Source organism: Mobula hypostoma, chromosome 11 (genome assembly GCF_963921235.1).
Source record: "Mobula hypostoma chromosome 11, sMobHyp1.1, whole genome shotgun sequence".
In the NCBI taxonomy this organism is placed as follows: Eukaryota; Metazoa; Chordata; class Chondrichthyes; order Myliobatiformes; family Myliobatidae; genus Mobula; species Mobula hypostoma.
In genome coordinates this window covers 107,610,089-107,625,079 of record NC_086107.1, presented here as the reverse complement: position 1 = coordinate 107,625,079, position 14,991 = coordinate 107,610,089, and the positions used below count along the sequence as shown (strand labels likewise).

The 14,991-nt window shown below is 40.2% G+C and overlaps 1 protein-coding gene across 4 annotated transcripts in view; it reads right to left on the bottom strand.

Annotated features, from left to right (window-relative positions):
• Positions 1-14,991, bottom strand: part of tnrc6ba (trinucleotide repeat containing adaptor 6Ba) — a 191,735-nt gene that overhangs the window by 97,905 nt on the left and 78,839 nt on the right. The window contains exon 1 of one of the 4 annotated variants that reach the window (XM_063062834.1): positions 9,746-10,091. The exons of 2 other annotated variants lie outside the window; for them this stretch is intronic. In XM_063062834.1, coding sequence (XP_062918904.1) covers positions 9,746-9,936 — 191 coding nt within the window. In that variant the 5' untranslated portion in view covers positions 9,937-10,091. Of the gene's footprint in view, positions 1-9,236; positions 9,460-9,745; positions 10,092-14,991 lie in introns of those variants that run through there. One more of the 4 variants, XM_063062837.1, reaches the window with a different exon arrangement.

Below are 14,991 nucleotides of genomic sequence, written 5' to 3'. Positions count from 1 at the left end.
CGATCCAAGACAGGTACATTGCCAATCTGAGAAATTTTTTTTCCCTAAATGCAATTTTGTCCTACAGTTGCACAGACATCAACCACTCAACTCCTCTCTATTAACGTGATTAAGATGCTATTCATTACCTCAGAAACTGGATGGAGTAGCAACATCAGATTTTCAGCAAAGTTCAATACATCCTCCAAGTATGCATGCTTGCAGAGCACAATAAGAGCATCTGAGAGCTGGAGCAGTAACCCAAGATATTTCCACCCTCAGAATAAAATAAAAATGGGATTCATTTGTATACATCTATCTTCCCAGAGTACCCTTAATGGCTTTCCATTGTCACAGGAGAACCACCAGTGTTGTTTCTGCCTCCGAGACCAATCAACAGGCATATCAATGTTGGTCCATAAAGCAATTACTACTCAATTCAATCCAGTAGATACAGCTAGTTCCCTGTCTCCAATTCCTTTAATTTTTGTTACTCTGAACTACTTAACCAATAAGCAGCTAGGAAAAAGTGAAAATTAATTGTTCAGTTTTTGCTTATGAATCATTACAGAAAAATAGTAAAGAGAAAATGGGACAAGGTGTGGTTAATGTCATATATAGTAATGACCACATAGTAATAAAGGTAAAAATCAATAAAATCCACCTTGATTTCAAATCAAGGAGGTTGAAAAGCTTAGAAGATCTCCAATAACAGTGCACAAGATATTCAAACATAGATCAAAGTCTAGCAGATGTAAGTAAAGTTGAGTGAAGTTATCCCCTTTGGTTCAAGAGCCTTATGGTTGAGGGGTAATAACTTCCTGAACCTGGTGGCGTGAGCCCTTCCCTCACATCAACTTGGAGGCAAAGCTTATTATTTATTTATTTATTTGATAGTATTATTTCCTGTTTTTGTATTTGCAAAGTTTTTTGTCTTCTGCATGTTGGTTGAATGCCCTAAATGGGCAGTCTTTCACTGATTCTATTATGGATATTAATCTATAGATTTACTGAGTATGCCCACAAGAAAATGAATCCCAGGGTTTTATATAGTGACACATGTAATTTGATAATAAATTTACTTTGAACTTTGGCATGTGCAGTGAAATTGTAATTATTACAGCAAAGAAACATATAATTGTTGGACTAAAGTACGCATGGAACTTGTCAAAGCTATACCACTGTTAAAACCTTCATTGAGCAACACTTTCGAAAGGAATTATAATCACACGATGCAGTGCGTTTGTTGGCCAGTAATCCAATCTACCCTAAAAGTTGTTACAATGAAGCCAATTCATACTAATTGTATCCATCCTTGTGAACGACTCAAAGAAATTCAGTGAGGTTAGGCTCTTATTTTCCAAATTACAGATCATCTTTGATAACTAAGTGCTGCTAGGAGAAATTAAATTGAGGCGAAATATTTGAGTCCTCCTATCACAGACATTCCCTTTGTGTACTTTTCCTTCCCCTACCTTTTTGTCTGAAAACGTGTCTCTCTTTTTTTCTCAGGGTTGCACAAGCAAAATGTTGACTGTTTCTTTCCAGAGCCCGTCCTGCTGAGTTTTCCAGCATTTTTTGTTTTTCTTTTAAATTGAGGAAATCGATAAGGTACCACAATGCCAGAGAAATATTTCTTTCTGCATACTCAACAGAACTTATGATTCACCCGGAGGACCATTGCTGTACTAAAGTAAATGTATTGTTATTAGTATGGGGAAGCACAAGGCTGAAAATTCCAGAAAGAATTAAAAAATGGGGGGGGGGAGAGAGGGGGGAGAAGAGGAACATTATTTTTCTATTTGTAGTGAATTACAATGATCTGTAACACTAAAAGAACAAAACTGATTCAGTAATAACTTCCAAAAGGCAACTTGATAAATATGGTGCAGTAGAGATATTAGCTACTGAGCAATGAGTACCACAGGGCCTAATTGAATAGCACTTTCAAACAGCTACTACAAAAACAACAGGTAGAAGAGCCTTCTTCTTGGTCGCATATTTTTAAGAAGCAGAAATACTTATAAGAAGCTGCAATGATATCAATCATGGTTGAGTGATTAAATGTTAGTACTCTTTCCATTTCCTACTGTAATAAACCTGCCCCAGTTTCACATAAAGGGGAAATAAGAAATGCATAAAATTCAAGTTACTGATTATCGAGTTAACCACATACTGCTGGACACTGAAGGATTGCCCACCAATGTATAACCTAATAGAATTCTACCTTTGATGTTATGTGAAGAATGCAAAAAAAACCACACCGGAAATAAATAATTAAATCACCACTAACTAAAGATTTTTTAGAAATGGAGGGCAAGTGTAAATGTCAACCAAGCTGAGTAACAAATATTGCCTGATTGGATATAATCACTCAGCTGAACATGTGCAAGCTCCAACCCACATTTAATCTAGAATGAAGCTCGCATTTCTATTTGGACATAATCGAATTATAAACTTTGTAAATAAAATATTAATGCAATGCCATCTGGAACGATCTCACAATCTAATTCTTTATCAGGTCACAATGTTTATTGGAAACACAAGACTGCAGATGCAAGAATCAGGAGCAAGAAAAAAAGCTGCTGGAGGAACTCCAGTCAGTCAGCATCAGCAGAATCAGGTCTTGACCCAAAACATCAGCTATTCCTTTGTCATGCTGAAGCTTTAGAGAGAGTGCAAAAGAGGTCCATCAGGATCCTGCCTGGTTTAGAAGGCATGTGCTATCACGAGGGGCTGGATAAACTTGGGTTGTCTTTCCTGAAGCACTGGAGGCTGAGGGGAGATCAATTAGAAGTTTACAAGATTGAGAGGCATAGATAGAACAGACAGGAAATATCTGTTTCCCAGGGTTGAAATGTCTAATACCCAAAGGTATGCATTGAAGGTGAGAGGGAGTAGGTTCAAAGGGGACGCAAGGGGCAAGTTTTATTTTTTAAAAACTCAAAGTGATGGATGCCTGTAATGCGCTGCCTGATATGGTGGTAGAGGTAAATACATTAGAGGCTTTTAAGAGATGTTTACACAGGCACATGGATATAAGGAAGATGGAGGGAAATGGACATTGTGTAGGTAGAAGGTTTAGTGTTTGGGTGTGTTTGATTTGCTTTTTAGCTGGTTCAGCACAACATTATGGACCGAAGGGCCCATTCCTGTGCTGTACTGTTTTATGTTCAATGATGATCCCTCATTTTGCTGAGTTCCTCTAGCTGTTTGCTTTTTGAACTAATGTAATTTGGTAAAAAATATTTTATGCTCATGACTGAATGGACACCTGCTACAGTTGCACCTAGGGAAGCTTTTCCCCTAAAACTGACCCATTCAGGGAAGTGTTACTATTTCCCAACCCTAATGGCCATTGCTGGCGCGTGGTTAAGGCGCCAGTCTAGTGATCTGAAGGTCGCTTGTTCGAGCCTCAGCTGAGGCAGCGTGTTGTGTCCTTGAGCAAGGCACTTAACCACACATTGCTCAGCGACGACACTGGTGCCAAGGTATATCGGCCCTAGTGCCCTTCCCTTGGACAACATCGGTGCATGGAGAGGGGGCACTTGCAGCATTGGCAACTGCCGGTCTTCCATACAACCTTGCCCAGGCCTGCGCCCTGGAGACCTTCCAAGGCGCAAATCCATGGTCTCACGAGACTAACGGATGCCTATAAATAGCCACTGAGATGAATGGCTTCTTTGCGCACTTCTGAGAAAAGCATCAAATGCATATTTTTGTGAAATCCAGAGTCACATACATGCTAGATGGGCAAGAGAATTAGATCCCTTTCCCTAAAGCTCACTAATTACCAGAATGAACTTTCAACAACCTGGCAGTTTCATGGTCACCGTTATGGATCCTACTTTTTTTAAATCCTATGTATCTAAATCTCTCAACCACCATGGTGAAATTCAAACACACCTTCAAATCAATGGTCCAGGACTTTGGGATTGCTCATTCAGTAACTTACCCACCATATCAAAGATTAACCCATTACACATAGTACAAATTGCTTTTTCTTGTAGTGTTGATTCTACTTTCCAAATATACCCTCCACAACTCCACTGTTGGATCTAATTTAATTTGCTGCATAAAACGTCCCAGTAAGTGCAAATTTCATTGGATTTACTGACATGTTTACAGCAACATTCTGGGCCTATTGTGTATCACGTTGATCTCTTATACCAAAATGATCAGGTATTACTTCTGCCTGGGCACAACATAATCACAGATAAAACCATAAAACATAGTAGCAGAATTAGGCCATTCTGCTCATCAAGTCTGCTCTGCCATTCCATCATAACCAATTTATTGTCCCTCTCAACATCATTCTCCTGCCTTCTCTCCGTAACCTTGGATGTCTTTACTAATCACAAATCTATCAACTTCCACTTTAAATATATCGAATGACTTGGGCTTCACGGCTGCCTGTGGCAATGAATTCCAGATTCACCACCCGCTGGCTAAAGAAATTCCTCATCTCTGTTCTGAAGGGACGTCCTTGTAAGTAGATTCACAACGTGGATGCCATGTTAACTTGTCAAACCAAATTGCACCATAAATGCACAGAAAATAGATAGCAGCTTGTTATTCATTTCTACAACTAAAACATCCACATCTTCATATCAAAGGACTCTTTTGCTCAAGGCAATCTTGACCTTCAATTCAGGTTCCCAATGTTCAGATGCAAAGCACCAGATGCCTCAAAATCCAAACGCCCTAAGGATATGCAGTACTGATCATATTAGAAACTAAGCACTTACTTCCTTAGTCTTTTTTTCATACATCTGAAATGCTTGCCAACATCAGATTTTTGCAAAGAATGCTCTCATGACCTGTTTAAAACACTAGATGAAACCAAAGGTCTGCAATTTAGTCCAGAGTCAATATAACAGTCTTGGTGTAAGAGATGATTCCAGCAGGCCGCCTCTACAACTGTGTTGTTTGCTTTCCCTGTGCCTTTATAAATACTTCAACTAAAAGAGCAAAACCAAGGAGGTTCAGATGACACAGGAGGGAGTAATAGACAGTAACTAGGCATAGGCTACACAAAAAACCACACTAAAACTAACAACCAGTCACAAAGAATGAAATTACTGCTCACGCTATGATTTGGGATTAGATTTCAAATCCAAATTTTAATACAAGTTTGGGGTTGCAGTACAACCAGTCTGGGATTCAAGTTCACAACAGCCCTCTGGTTTTGTTATTAGGATCATGCATCACACAGAATTCAACATGTGCCATCAACAATTTGATCTGATAATCTTAAGCCTTTAAACTATTACTTATAAATACCGAAGCTGAAAGCAGACTCTTATCTCTCATTCATACTGTCATGCACTGGACTTCAATCTGCTCTAAGATTCTTCAAAAAATTCTTGGTTGGTTACAGTCCCATTCCCCTGCCACCTCCTCATAAGCCAACGAATGCCATCCTTTCAAATACTTTGTCAGCTCCTTGTTTAACACTACAATGAAATTAGCTACTACTACAATAGTAGTCCCTTTCAGGTCCTACCACTTGCTGTGTAACTTTTTTCCCCTCATGTCAACTTCAACTGTTTTGCCCATGCTATTGATCAGCCAAAAAGGAGGAGTTCGTATCTAAACCTTCCATGATTTTAAATATTTATCAGATTCCTTGCCATTTCCTTAGTTCCTGGGAAAACAACCAGTGTATTCCTGAAATCCTGGATCATACGGGCATCCTCCCCAAGTTCTCATGTATTTCCTACAACATGGAACACAGAATACTTCAATTGTGGCAAACCAGCATTTGATAAAGGATCACTATGTTTTTTTTACTCTTTCCAATTCTATCGCTTCTACTTAAAGGCAAGATATCCATACACTTTTGTTTGAAACAACTCTCACAAAATTCTCCACTTTCCAATGAACTATGCACATACAAGCCAAAGTATATTCCTTTTTGCAACACTTAGAATATTGCTCTTTAATCTTGTCCTTTCTCATTGACTACTAAAATGTAGAACTTCACTTTCCTCAGCATCAAATATTGAGGAAAAATAGTGGTCATAGTACAGACTGCCAAGAAACTCCACCATACACTTTCCTCCAGTCCAATAAACAATCTTTTACTGCTAACCATCTTCCTTTTATTTACCCATTTTTCTATCAATACTTGTCCAGTCCCTTTTATTCCTTAGCCTTCAATCTTCTGCAGCACCTTATCAATGCATTTGGGAACACAATAGAAATAGGAATAGGCCATTCAGATCATGGCCAATTTATTCAGCAGCCCTTTTCTGCCCTATATGTTGAATCCCTTAATATCTAAAAGTCAGATCTCAGCAACTGAGCCTTCACAGCCCTCCTGGTCAAAGAATTCCAAAGGATCACTATTTTCTGGTGAAAGGAATTTCTTCTGCTCTGAATAGCCAACTTCTTGTGTGGCCCTGGCATGCAAACACCATCATCATCCCTGCATCTCCCACACCCTTGGAGTTGCATGATGTAATGCTTCATCATACAACAAAGCTACCAGCCCAGAAAATTGTGGACCCTTGCTGTTTTTGGATAGAGAGATTGAGATTGGTATACCATTTTTCAGATGAAGTTCTACTAGTGCCATTTATGTACAAGGATACCCAAGGCTTACCAAGCACTTTTCTGACCATTTAAAGAAATACTTCACCCCTCCAGTTTTAGATTCTTCAACACTCAGTTAGAAAACCATATTTTGTTCATCCTCCACACTAAAACTGTCAACATCTTACCCAGTCAAGCTACAGGTTAAAATCCCCCATGCTTACTTCATTATTCTTGTTACATGCACTTCTATTTCCTGACTTATACTTACTTTACTTCAACCATTTGGGAACCTATTTAAAAAAAATCAAATATTTTCTGCCATTACCCTATATGTTAATATTAGGTGTACGATACTTCATTTTATATTTTGCTTCTTTCTTTTATAAGTCCATTTATATATTACGCTAGCCTTTTCCTTCTCAGCTTTCTCTTGAATGTCATTAAGGTCGGATTGGAAATAGCATCATCTCCTTGCTGAGAATCAACACTGGGGCACCTCAAAAATGTGTGCTTAGCCCACTGCTCTATTCTTTCTACACCTATGAAAGTGTGGCTAAGCACAGTGCAAACGGCATCTATAAATTCAACAATGACACAACTCAGGATGCGTCAGAGGCATAGAGGAGTAAGATAAGACTGTCTGGTTGAATGTGTCACAACATCAACTTTGCACTAAATGTTAGCAGACCAAGGAACTGTGGACTTCAGTAAAGACTGGTGTGTATTCCTTCAACTACACCTTCCTGAGGGGTCAGCAGTTTTAAAAATTCCTGGGTGTCAACATCTCTGAAGACCCATCTTAGTCCCAACATATTGATGCAATTACAAAGAGGGCTTGCCAGTAGCTATATCTTATTAAGAGTTTGAGGAAATCTGGTATCTCACCAAAGACTCCAGCAAATTTCTCCAGATATATCATGCAGAGAATTCTAACTGGTTGCATCACCATCTGGTACGGAGGGGCCACTGCACAGGACTGGAAGAAACTGCAAAGGGTTGCAAACTCAGCCAGCTCCATCATGGGCACTATCCTCCCCAGCATCAAGGCTACCTTCAAAAGACAATGCCTCAAAAAGGCAGCATCCATCATTAAGGACGCCCAACACCCAGGGCATGCTCATTACCACCATCACAGGAGATGCAGGAGCTTGAGGTCACACACGCAACATTTTAGAACAGCTTCTTCTACTCTGCCATCAGATTTCTGAATGGACAATTAAGTCATGACACTACCTTACTATTGTTTGCTCTTTTTGCACTACTTAGATGCACTGTACCATTGCCACAAAAAATTACAATTTTCACAACATACGTCATTGATAATACACCTGATTCTCTGGTCATCGGAATTTGACCACTGGTCAATCCACACTTATCCACACAACCTTTGCTTGGTAATAATCCCATTTGTTCATGTCCAATATCCTGAATAAACCAAAGCACAGCAAAACTATTCTCACATGCTCCAATGAACACACATCTAAAATACATATTTTTTCAGAAAGCTTGAAGACATGACACTGAACTTTAATATTCTAAGTTCTACTCCAGTCGTACTAGCAAAGATATTCTTTGCTCCTTCATTCAATTACCATCAACAGTCCTTCTCTGCTCCCAACTGCTAATCGTGTGTCACTCTTTCTCAAGTCAATTTTACAACAATCTTTCCAAACTACTGGTAAAAGAGCAGGAAGATTGAGGTGCCTCACAAATCCAAAAGCCGGAACTCATGACCTTCCCAATACAAGGAACTGCTTTCACGCATGAGACCATTGGCAGTATAACCACCATCCATCCCCTCTCCCTGTCATCCTCTAAGAGAGAAGAACATATAGCAGACAAAACAAGATATCACATAGTACTTCAGGATCCAAAAACAAAACAACTGAGCACACATATCATGCAAACTTAATGGGGGGGGGGGAGAGAGAAGCTCACATTGGAGTTTAATTTGAATATGGAATTTACTGGCTGTGATCACAACCATGGTTTGCGTTGTTAATGACAGGGTAACGACAAAACAAGCAAGCAATTTCTGGACCTATCCGACATTACCAATTTAAAAACTGCAGCAGACTGTCTGATCTTTAAAAAAAAGATGTGAAATAAATTTTAAAATTATGAGCATTTTAACCAATAACAGTTTTGCAGTTCTGATTTACTGAAAGATTTCGAAATTATAATTAGTTAGACTATCCCGCAATGTTATAAGTAAGTTCAACCAGCTACTTGGCAGTTTTGCAAATCAAACCTAATTGGTTAGAAAGCACCCTTTGCCAGAGGAAACAAGACCTTTTTCCGCCATCAAAATGACTGGTGCAAGAACAATCCTCCTTGTACCAACTTGCCATTTATTTTAAAAATTGGTAAAACAGCATGAAAGCAAAAAGATTTGGGAGAAAATAATTTAGTGTTCACTGCTTTGCCAGACAATACACATTTGCAATGAAAATTGATCAGCAGCTGCTCATTTACAGCATGGCGTTATTTTGCAGAATCTTCAACCCTTCCGACTTTTGGAAAGGAATAGCATCTTTAAAGTTTAAAGCCACCATTTCCCCTCCCACCCACCCGCTTTCATAAAATGGCTGTGGCCTTTTTAAACCAGGCCCAGGTTCCAACCCTGTAGCTGTTTGCTGCCAGACAGACTAAACAGTGTTGTTGAATTTTTTTTTTAAAAATAGCCCAACCCACAGGAACAGGCATCAGTCACAAACCTCATAAAGTGCAGCAGTGCAAGGATCCAGCAAGTTGAGGCATTCAAGGCAAGAGCAAAAGAAGAATAATAAATCAAAAAAAAACTGATCTCTCTTCTCTTTAAAAAAAAACAACGCTCAAAAGCCAGCAGAGACTGTGGCGGCCATTTTGGCAGGAACTTAAGAGCTAGCTTCTGTGGGAAGCTTTTATTTGTGACCTTCAGAGAGAGGCTGTCATGTGATCTATTGTCCCATCAATCAAATGGAGAGGTGGGGTAAGGGAGAGAGAGCGAGAGAGGCTGAGTCCCACCTTCCCTGGAAGCACAGGGACTCTGATTGGTAGTTTACATGTTCGAACATGCAGCAGAACCCTGTAAGGTTAATCCCTCTGCTTACAGCACCAGAGCAATCTGCAACTTAGCAACAGCGTTAACTCTTCCACTGCCTTCCTGCAAGTTATTTGTTCCAGTAGACACCCAGATAAGTGTTGAACTTTCCACATTGTGTGGTCAATGCATGATACAACTTACCTACAATCAGCAATTGTATTGCACCATTCACACTCCCAATAATCCACTGCCCATCCAGGAGTTTCCTGGGAGCTCCGGTGTTGCAGCCCTTTCCTCCAGCACCCTAATAAATGTTTCCCATTAACTTTATTTCTAAATTTCTCTTCGTAGGTTAAGGCCCAGCATTTGCTTTTTGAGCAGAATCCGAACATTCACCAAACCCTTCTCCCACCTTGCCAACTGTCACATTGCACAAATAACCTTACGTCTAGAGCACACGTTAAGTTTAATTATTAACATTTATGGTTAATTCAACCAGCCACAAATGCCTCAACTGCGCCACTAATTTCAACCAGCCTGACTTTGACAAACAAAATAAATCTACCATTTAGACTTAAAAGCATCAAGGAATGAAACAGTCAAGCTGTTTTCACAATGGCCTATATGGTGTACTACCTAGCTCTGTGCACCTGGTTCTAAATGAGCAATAAACTCATTCGATTATCAAATACAACATAGATGCAGTTTTTAAATTATATTTATGCTTTTCTGGGTTGAAGCTAAAAGATAAATAGTATTGAATTACATGACCCATTTTTAACTCCTGTTATAGCCCCCTATCACATGCAATTGTTACCATGATGCTGACCAGATTTTCGATTTCTGCTATAGCAAAGATAAGTAATTGACTTTTGTTAGACGTGCTCACCTTGGATGTATGGAAGCTTCCATGTCTCCAATTTGAGCACGTCTAACAAAAAAAATAAATTCAAGCCCAGTTGCCACTGCTGAGTAGTTCCTGATAGGAAAGCGCATGCGGGTACAGCCAAAGGAATAGGCTGTATTGTCACTCATTGTCAGTGACATCATGTTGCACCCCAGTAACCCTTGCTATTTCAGCAGCATGCAAACAAACACAAAGGAAGTATAAACAGCACACTCAGGGACATGCAAACTAAAGAATTACAGTTTAGGATGCAGGGTTCTGGGATTCTGAATCAGTGGTAAAGGAGGAAAGGCAATATGATTCCAAGGTACAATCATGTCTGATCTGGGGGAATAGGATGTACTGGTATTCCCAGAGACCAAGTATTTAGAAAACCCTAGATCAGTGTGATGGAAAAGGTACAAGTAAGAGAGAAATAAAGAGAGAAAATATCATTTTATAAAATAAACTCACTCATAATCCTGTGACATTTAGCTGCAATCCTCAAGTCATTTATATTCATTTATATGGCATATTTAGTAAGGCTAGTATTTAACATCAATCCCCAATTACCCTTGATACATTAATAATAATCCTTCTCCATGAAGTCTAGTATTGCTTGGTATGGAGTTTCACATTCTGACTCTATGACAACAAAGTAATGCCCATTTATTTCCAAGCTGTGATAATTTCTAACTCAAGTTATCTAATATATCTGCTGATCATTGCCTTTCTGGGTGATAGAAAGCATATGTCTGGGTCATTAAGGGTAGTTTGACAATCTGATAAAATGCTACCACTGTATATATGGTACAATATATACCTATACCATAAAAGCAGTGGAGAGAATGAATATATAATGTGATGAATGGGCTGCCAATCAAGCAGGCTGCTTTTTCCTGGAGTTGTTCAGAAGAGAGAGAGGGACTTGATCCCAACCACGAGGAAATCTGCAGATGCTGGAATTTCAAGCAACACACATAAAAGTTGCTGGTGAACGCAGCAGACCAGGCAGCATCTCTAGCAAGAGGTATAGTCGACGATTCAGGCCGAGACCCTTCATCAGGACTAACTGAAAGAAGAGCTAGTAAGAGATTTGAAAGTGGGAGGGGGAGGGGGAGATCCGAAATGATAGAAGACAGGAGCCTTTTTCTCCCTCTGTCCCTCTCACTATACCCCTTTCCATCCTCTGGGTTTTTCTCCCCCCTCCCCCTTTTCTTTCTCCCTGGGCCTCCTGTCCCATGATCCTCTCATATTCCTTTCGCCAATCAACTGTCCAGCTCTTGGCTCCATCCCTCCCCCTCCTGTCTTCTCCTATCATTTCGGATCTCCCAGCTTCGTGTCATCTGCAAACCTGGAGATGCTGCATTTAATTCCCTCGTCTAAATCATTAATATATATTGTAAACAACTGGGGTCCCAGCACTGAGCCTTGCGGTATCCCACTAGTCACTGCCTGCCATTCTAAAAAGGTCCCATTTATTCCCACTCTTTGCTTCCTGTCTGCCAATCAATTCCCTATCCACATCAATACCGTGTGCTTTAAGTTTGCATACTAATCTCCTGTGTGGGACCTTGTCAAAAGCCTTCTGAAAATCCAAATATACCACATCCACTGGTTCTCCCAAAATCCAAATATACCACATCCACTGGTTCTCCCAAAATCCAAATATACCACATCCACTGGTTCTCCATCCACTGTCTCTTGCAAAAATGCCATCCCCTTCTCGCAATTCCTCCGTCTCCACCGCATCTGCTCTCAGAATGAGGCTTCTCATTCCAGGACAAAGGAGTTGTCCTCCTTTTTTAAAGACAGGGGCTTCCCTTCCTCCACCATCAACTCTGCTCTCAAACGCATCTCCCCCATTTCACGCATATCTGCTCTCACTCCATCCTCCTGCCACCCCACTAGGAATAGGGTTCCCCTTGTCCTCACCTACCACCCCGCCAGCCTCTGGGTCCAACATATAATTCTCCGTAATTTCCGCCACCTCCAACGGAATCCCACCACTAAGCACATCATTCCCTCCCCCCCACCTCTGCCTTCCGCAGGGATCCCTCCCTACGAAACTCCCTTGTCCATTCGACCCCCCCCATCCCTCCCCACCGATCTCCCTCCTGGCACTTATCCTTGTAAGCAGAACAAGTGCTACACATGCCCTTACACTTCCTCCCTCACAACCATTCAGGGCCCCAGACAGTCCTTCCAGGTGAGGTGACACTTCACCTGTGAGTCGGCTGGAGAGTGATATACTGCATCCGGTGCTCCTGATGTGGTCTTCTTGGCGAGACCCGACACAGATTGGGAGATCATTTCACTGAACACCTACACTCTGTACACCAGAGAAAGCAGGATCTTCCAGTGGCCACACATTTTAATTCCACGTCCCATTCCCATTCTGATATGTCTATCCACGGCCTCCTCTACTGTCAAGATGAAGCCACGCTCAGGTTGGAGGAACAACACCTTATATTCCGTCTGGGTAGCCTCCAACCTGATGACATGAACATTGACTTCTCAAACTTCCGCTAATGCCCCACCTCCCCCTCGGTCCCCATCCATTATTTATTTATATATTCACATTCTTTTTCTCTCTCTTCTTTTTCTCCCTCTGCCCCCTCACTATACCCCTTGCCCATCCTCTGGTTTTCTCCCCCCTCCCCCTTTTCTTTCTCCCTGGGCCTCCTGTCCCATGATCCTCTCATATCCCTTTTGCAAATCACTGTCCAGCTCTTGGCTCCATTCCTCCTCCTCCTGTCTTCTCCTATCATTTCAGATGTCCTCCTCCGCCTCCCACTTTCAAATCTCTTACTAGCTCTTCTTTCAGTTAGTCCTGACAAAGGGTCTCAGCCCGAAACGTCGACTGTACCTCTTCCTAGAGATGCTGCCTGGCCTGCTGCGTTCACCAGCAACTTTTATGTGTGTTACTAGGCAATAAGTGCTTATCTCTTATCCATTTGAAAAAGAAATTAGACAAAACATTTTCTCTGAGAGTTGTGAATCTTTGCAACACACATTCTCAATGAATGATGAAACCAAGAGTTTCTGAATATTTTAAAATTCTTAATAAGCAACAAGAATTATCAACAGAAAAGTTATCACCTGTAGATTGGAACATGCAGTTGAGGTAACAATCAGATCAGCTTTGATCTCATTAAATAACAGTGCAGAGTTGAGAGAAACTGTAATCCTACACCTAATTCATCTGTTTTTATGGATTCCGACTTTCTCAATATTTAAGTTATATCCATCTCAGCAAGTGCAAAATATTCCAAGAAACTGCTGATTCAAATCTATTAAGTGATGAAAGGTTATCTGTGGTTACTTGAAGGGTCACTTGTCACTTCTGACATACTCTTACACCCACTGCATGTATACACACATACACGCACGCGCACGTCTGGTCTAGATAAAGTTTTGGCCAATGATAGAAAAGATGATGTTAAAATACCTGCATTTTCCATGTATATTTCAGATTTTGAGCACCTATAGTTTTTTCTTCCCCTGATTTTCAGTTCTGGTCAACGGTGACTCTCAAAATGTTGACAATGGAGGAATCTAACAAAGGTACTGCTCATCATAGGCAGTTGTTAGAATCAATCTTGCTGAAGATTATCAATGTCTGGTATTTACACAGTTGATTACTACTCTACATAGTCTAAGCTTGTATGTTTACCAGGACCAGTTTATATAGGCATAGTTTACTTCCTTATCTTGAGAGTTTTGTTTGTGTTAGCTAAACTGAGGAAAAATACAAAGCAAAAGAAAGCTCTATATAGAAAGTGAATTGAAAGAAACTGCCTCCTTCACTTACTGTGCCACAATATACAAAGACGGAAATTTACCCGATGTAATCACACACAGTTGAACAAAATGTAAGCAACTCTAATGCTCTCTGATACCCAATTGGTTAATTTTTAAATGCTGTTTTCCTTGGCGAAACTAAAGCAGAAAAGGCCCTGCAGTTTTTTTTTGCCTCTTCCGCTAAACAGAAGAAACTGGCAAGAAAACAATATGTCCAGTGTTACACATTTCAGGGTAAAGAGAATTATAAGATATTACACTGGTACACAGAATGTTCTGTTTGTTGTCTTTGAACTTTACAGTTAAGAATATTTTGATTTTTAGGAACAGGAACTGATCAATTGGGTTAAACAAGACAGTTTCTTTTACTGGAAAAACTCCAGCTATCCACCTTCTAACCATATCCTTCAATTTTCTCTGCCAAGAAGCACTTATCCCTTGAAGTATATTTTACTGACTTCCCCTAATGGGCTACCAGTTTCAGCTAACTTACTCCCTCAATGCTATCTTCTCAGCAATTATGTTTTTGTTGCTTGGGATATGACCCCCATTCCTATCAGGAAACAATGTGCATGATCAACTTTGCCAATTACTAAAACAATACATCACACAGATTATTTTGAGGTCTGAATAACAAGCAATGCAACACATGCTACAAATACCAGGGAATACTGATTACACTCAATATCAGGCATAAAGAGAAACAGACTTAATACCCAAGACTCTAAGTCAGAATAGGGAAAAAAAATAAAGTTAG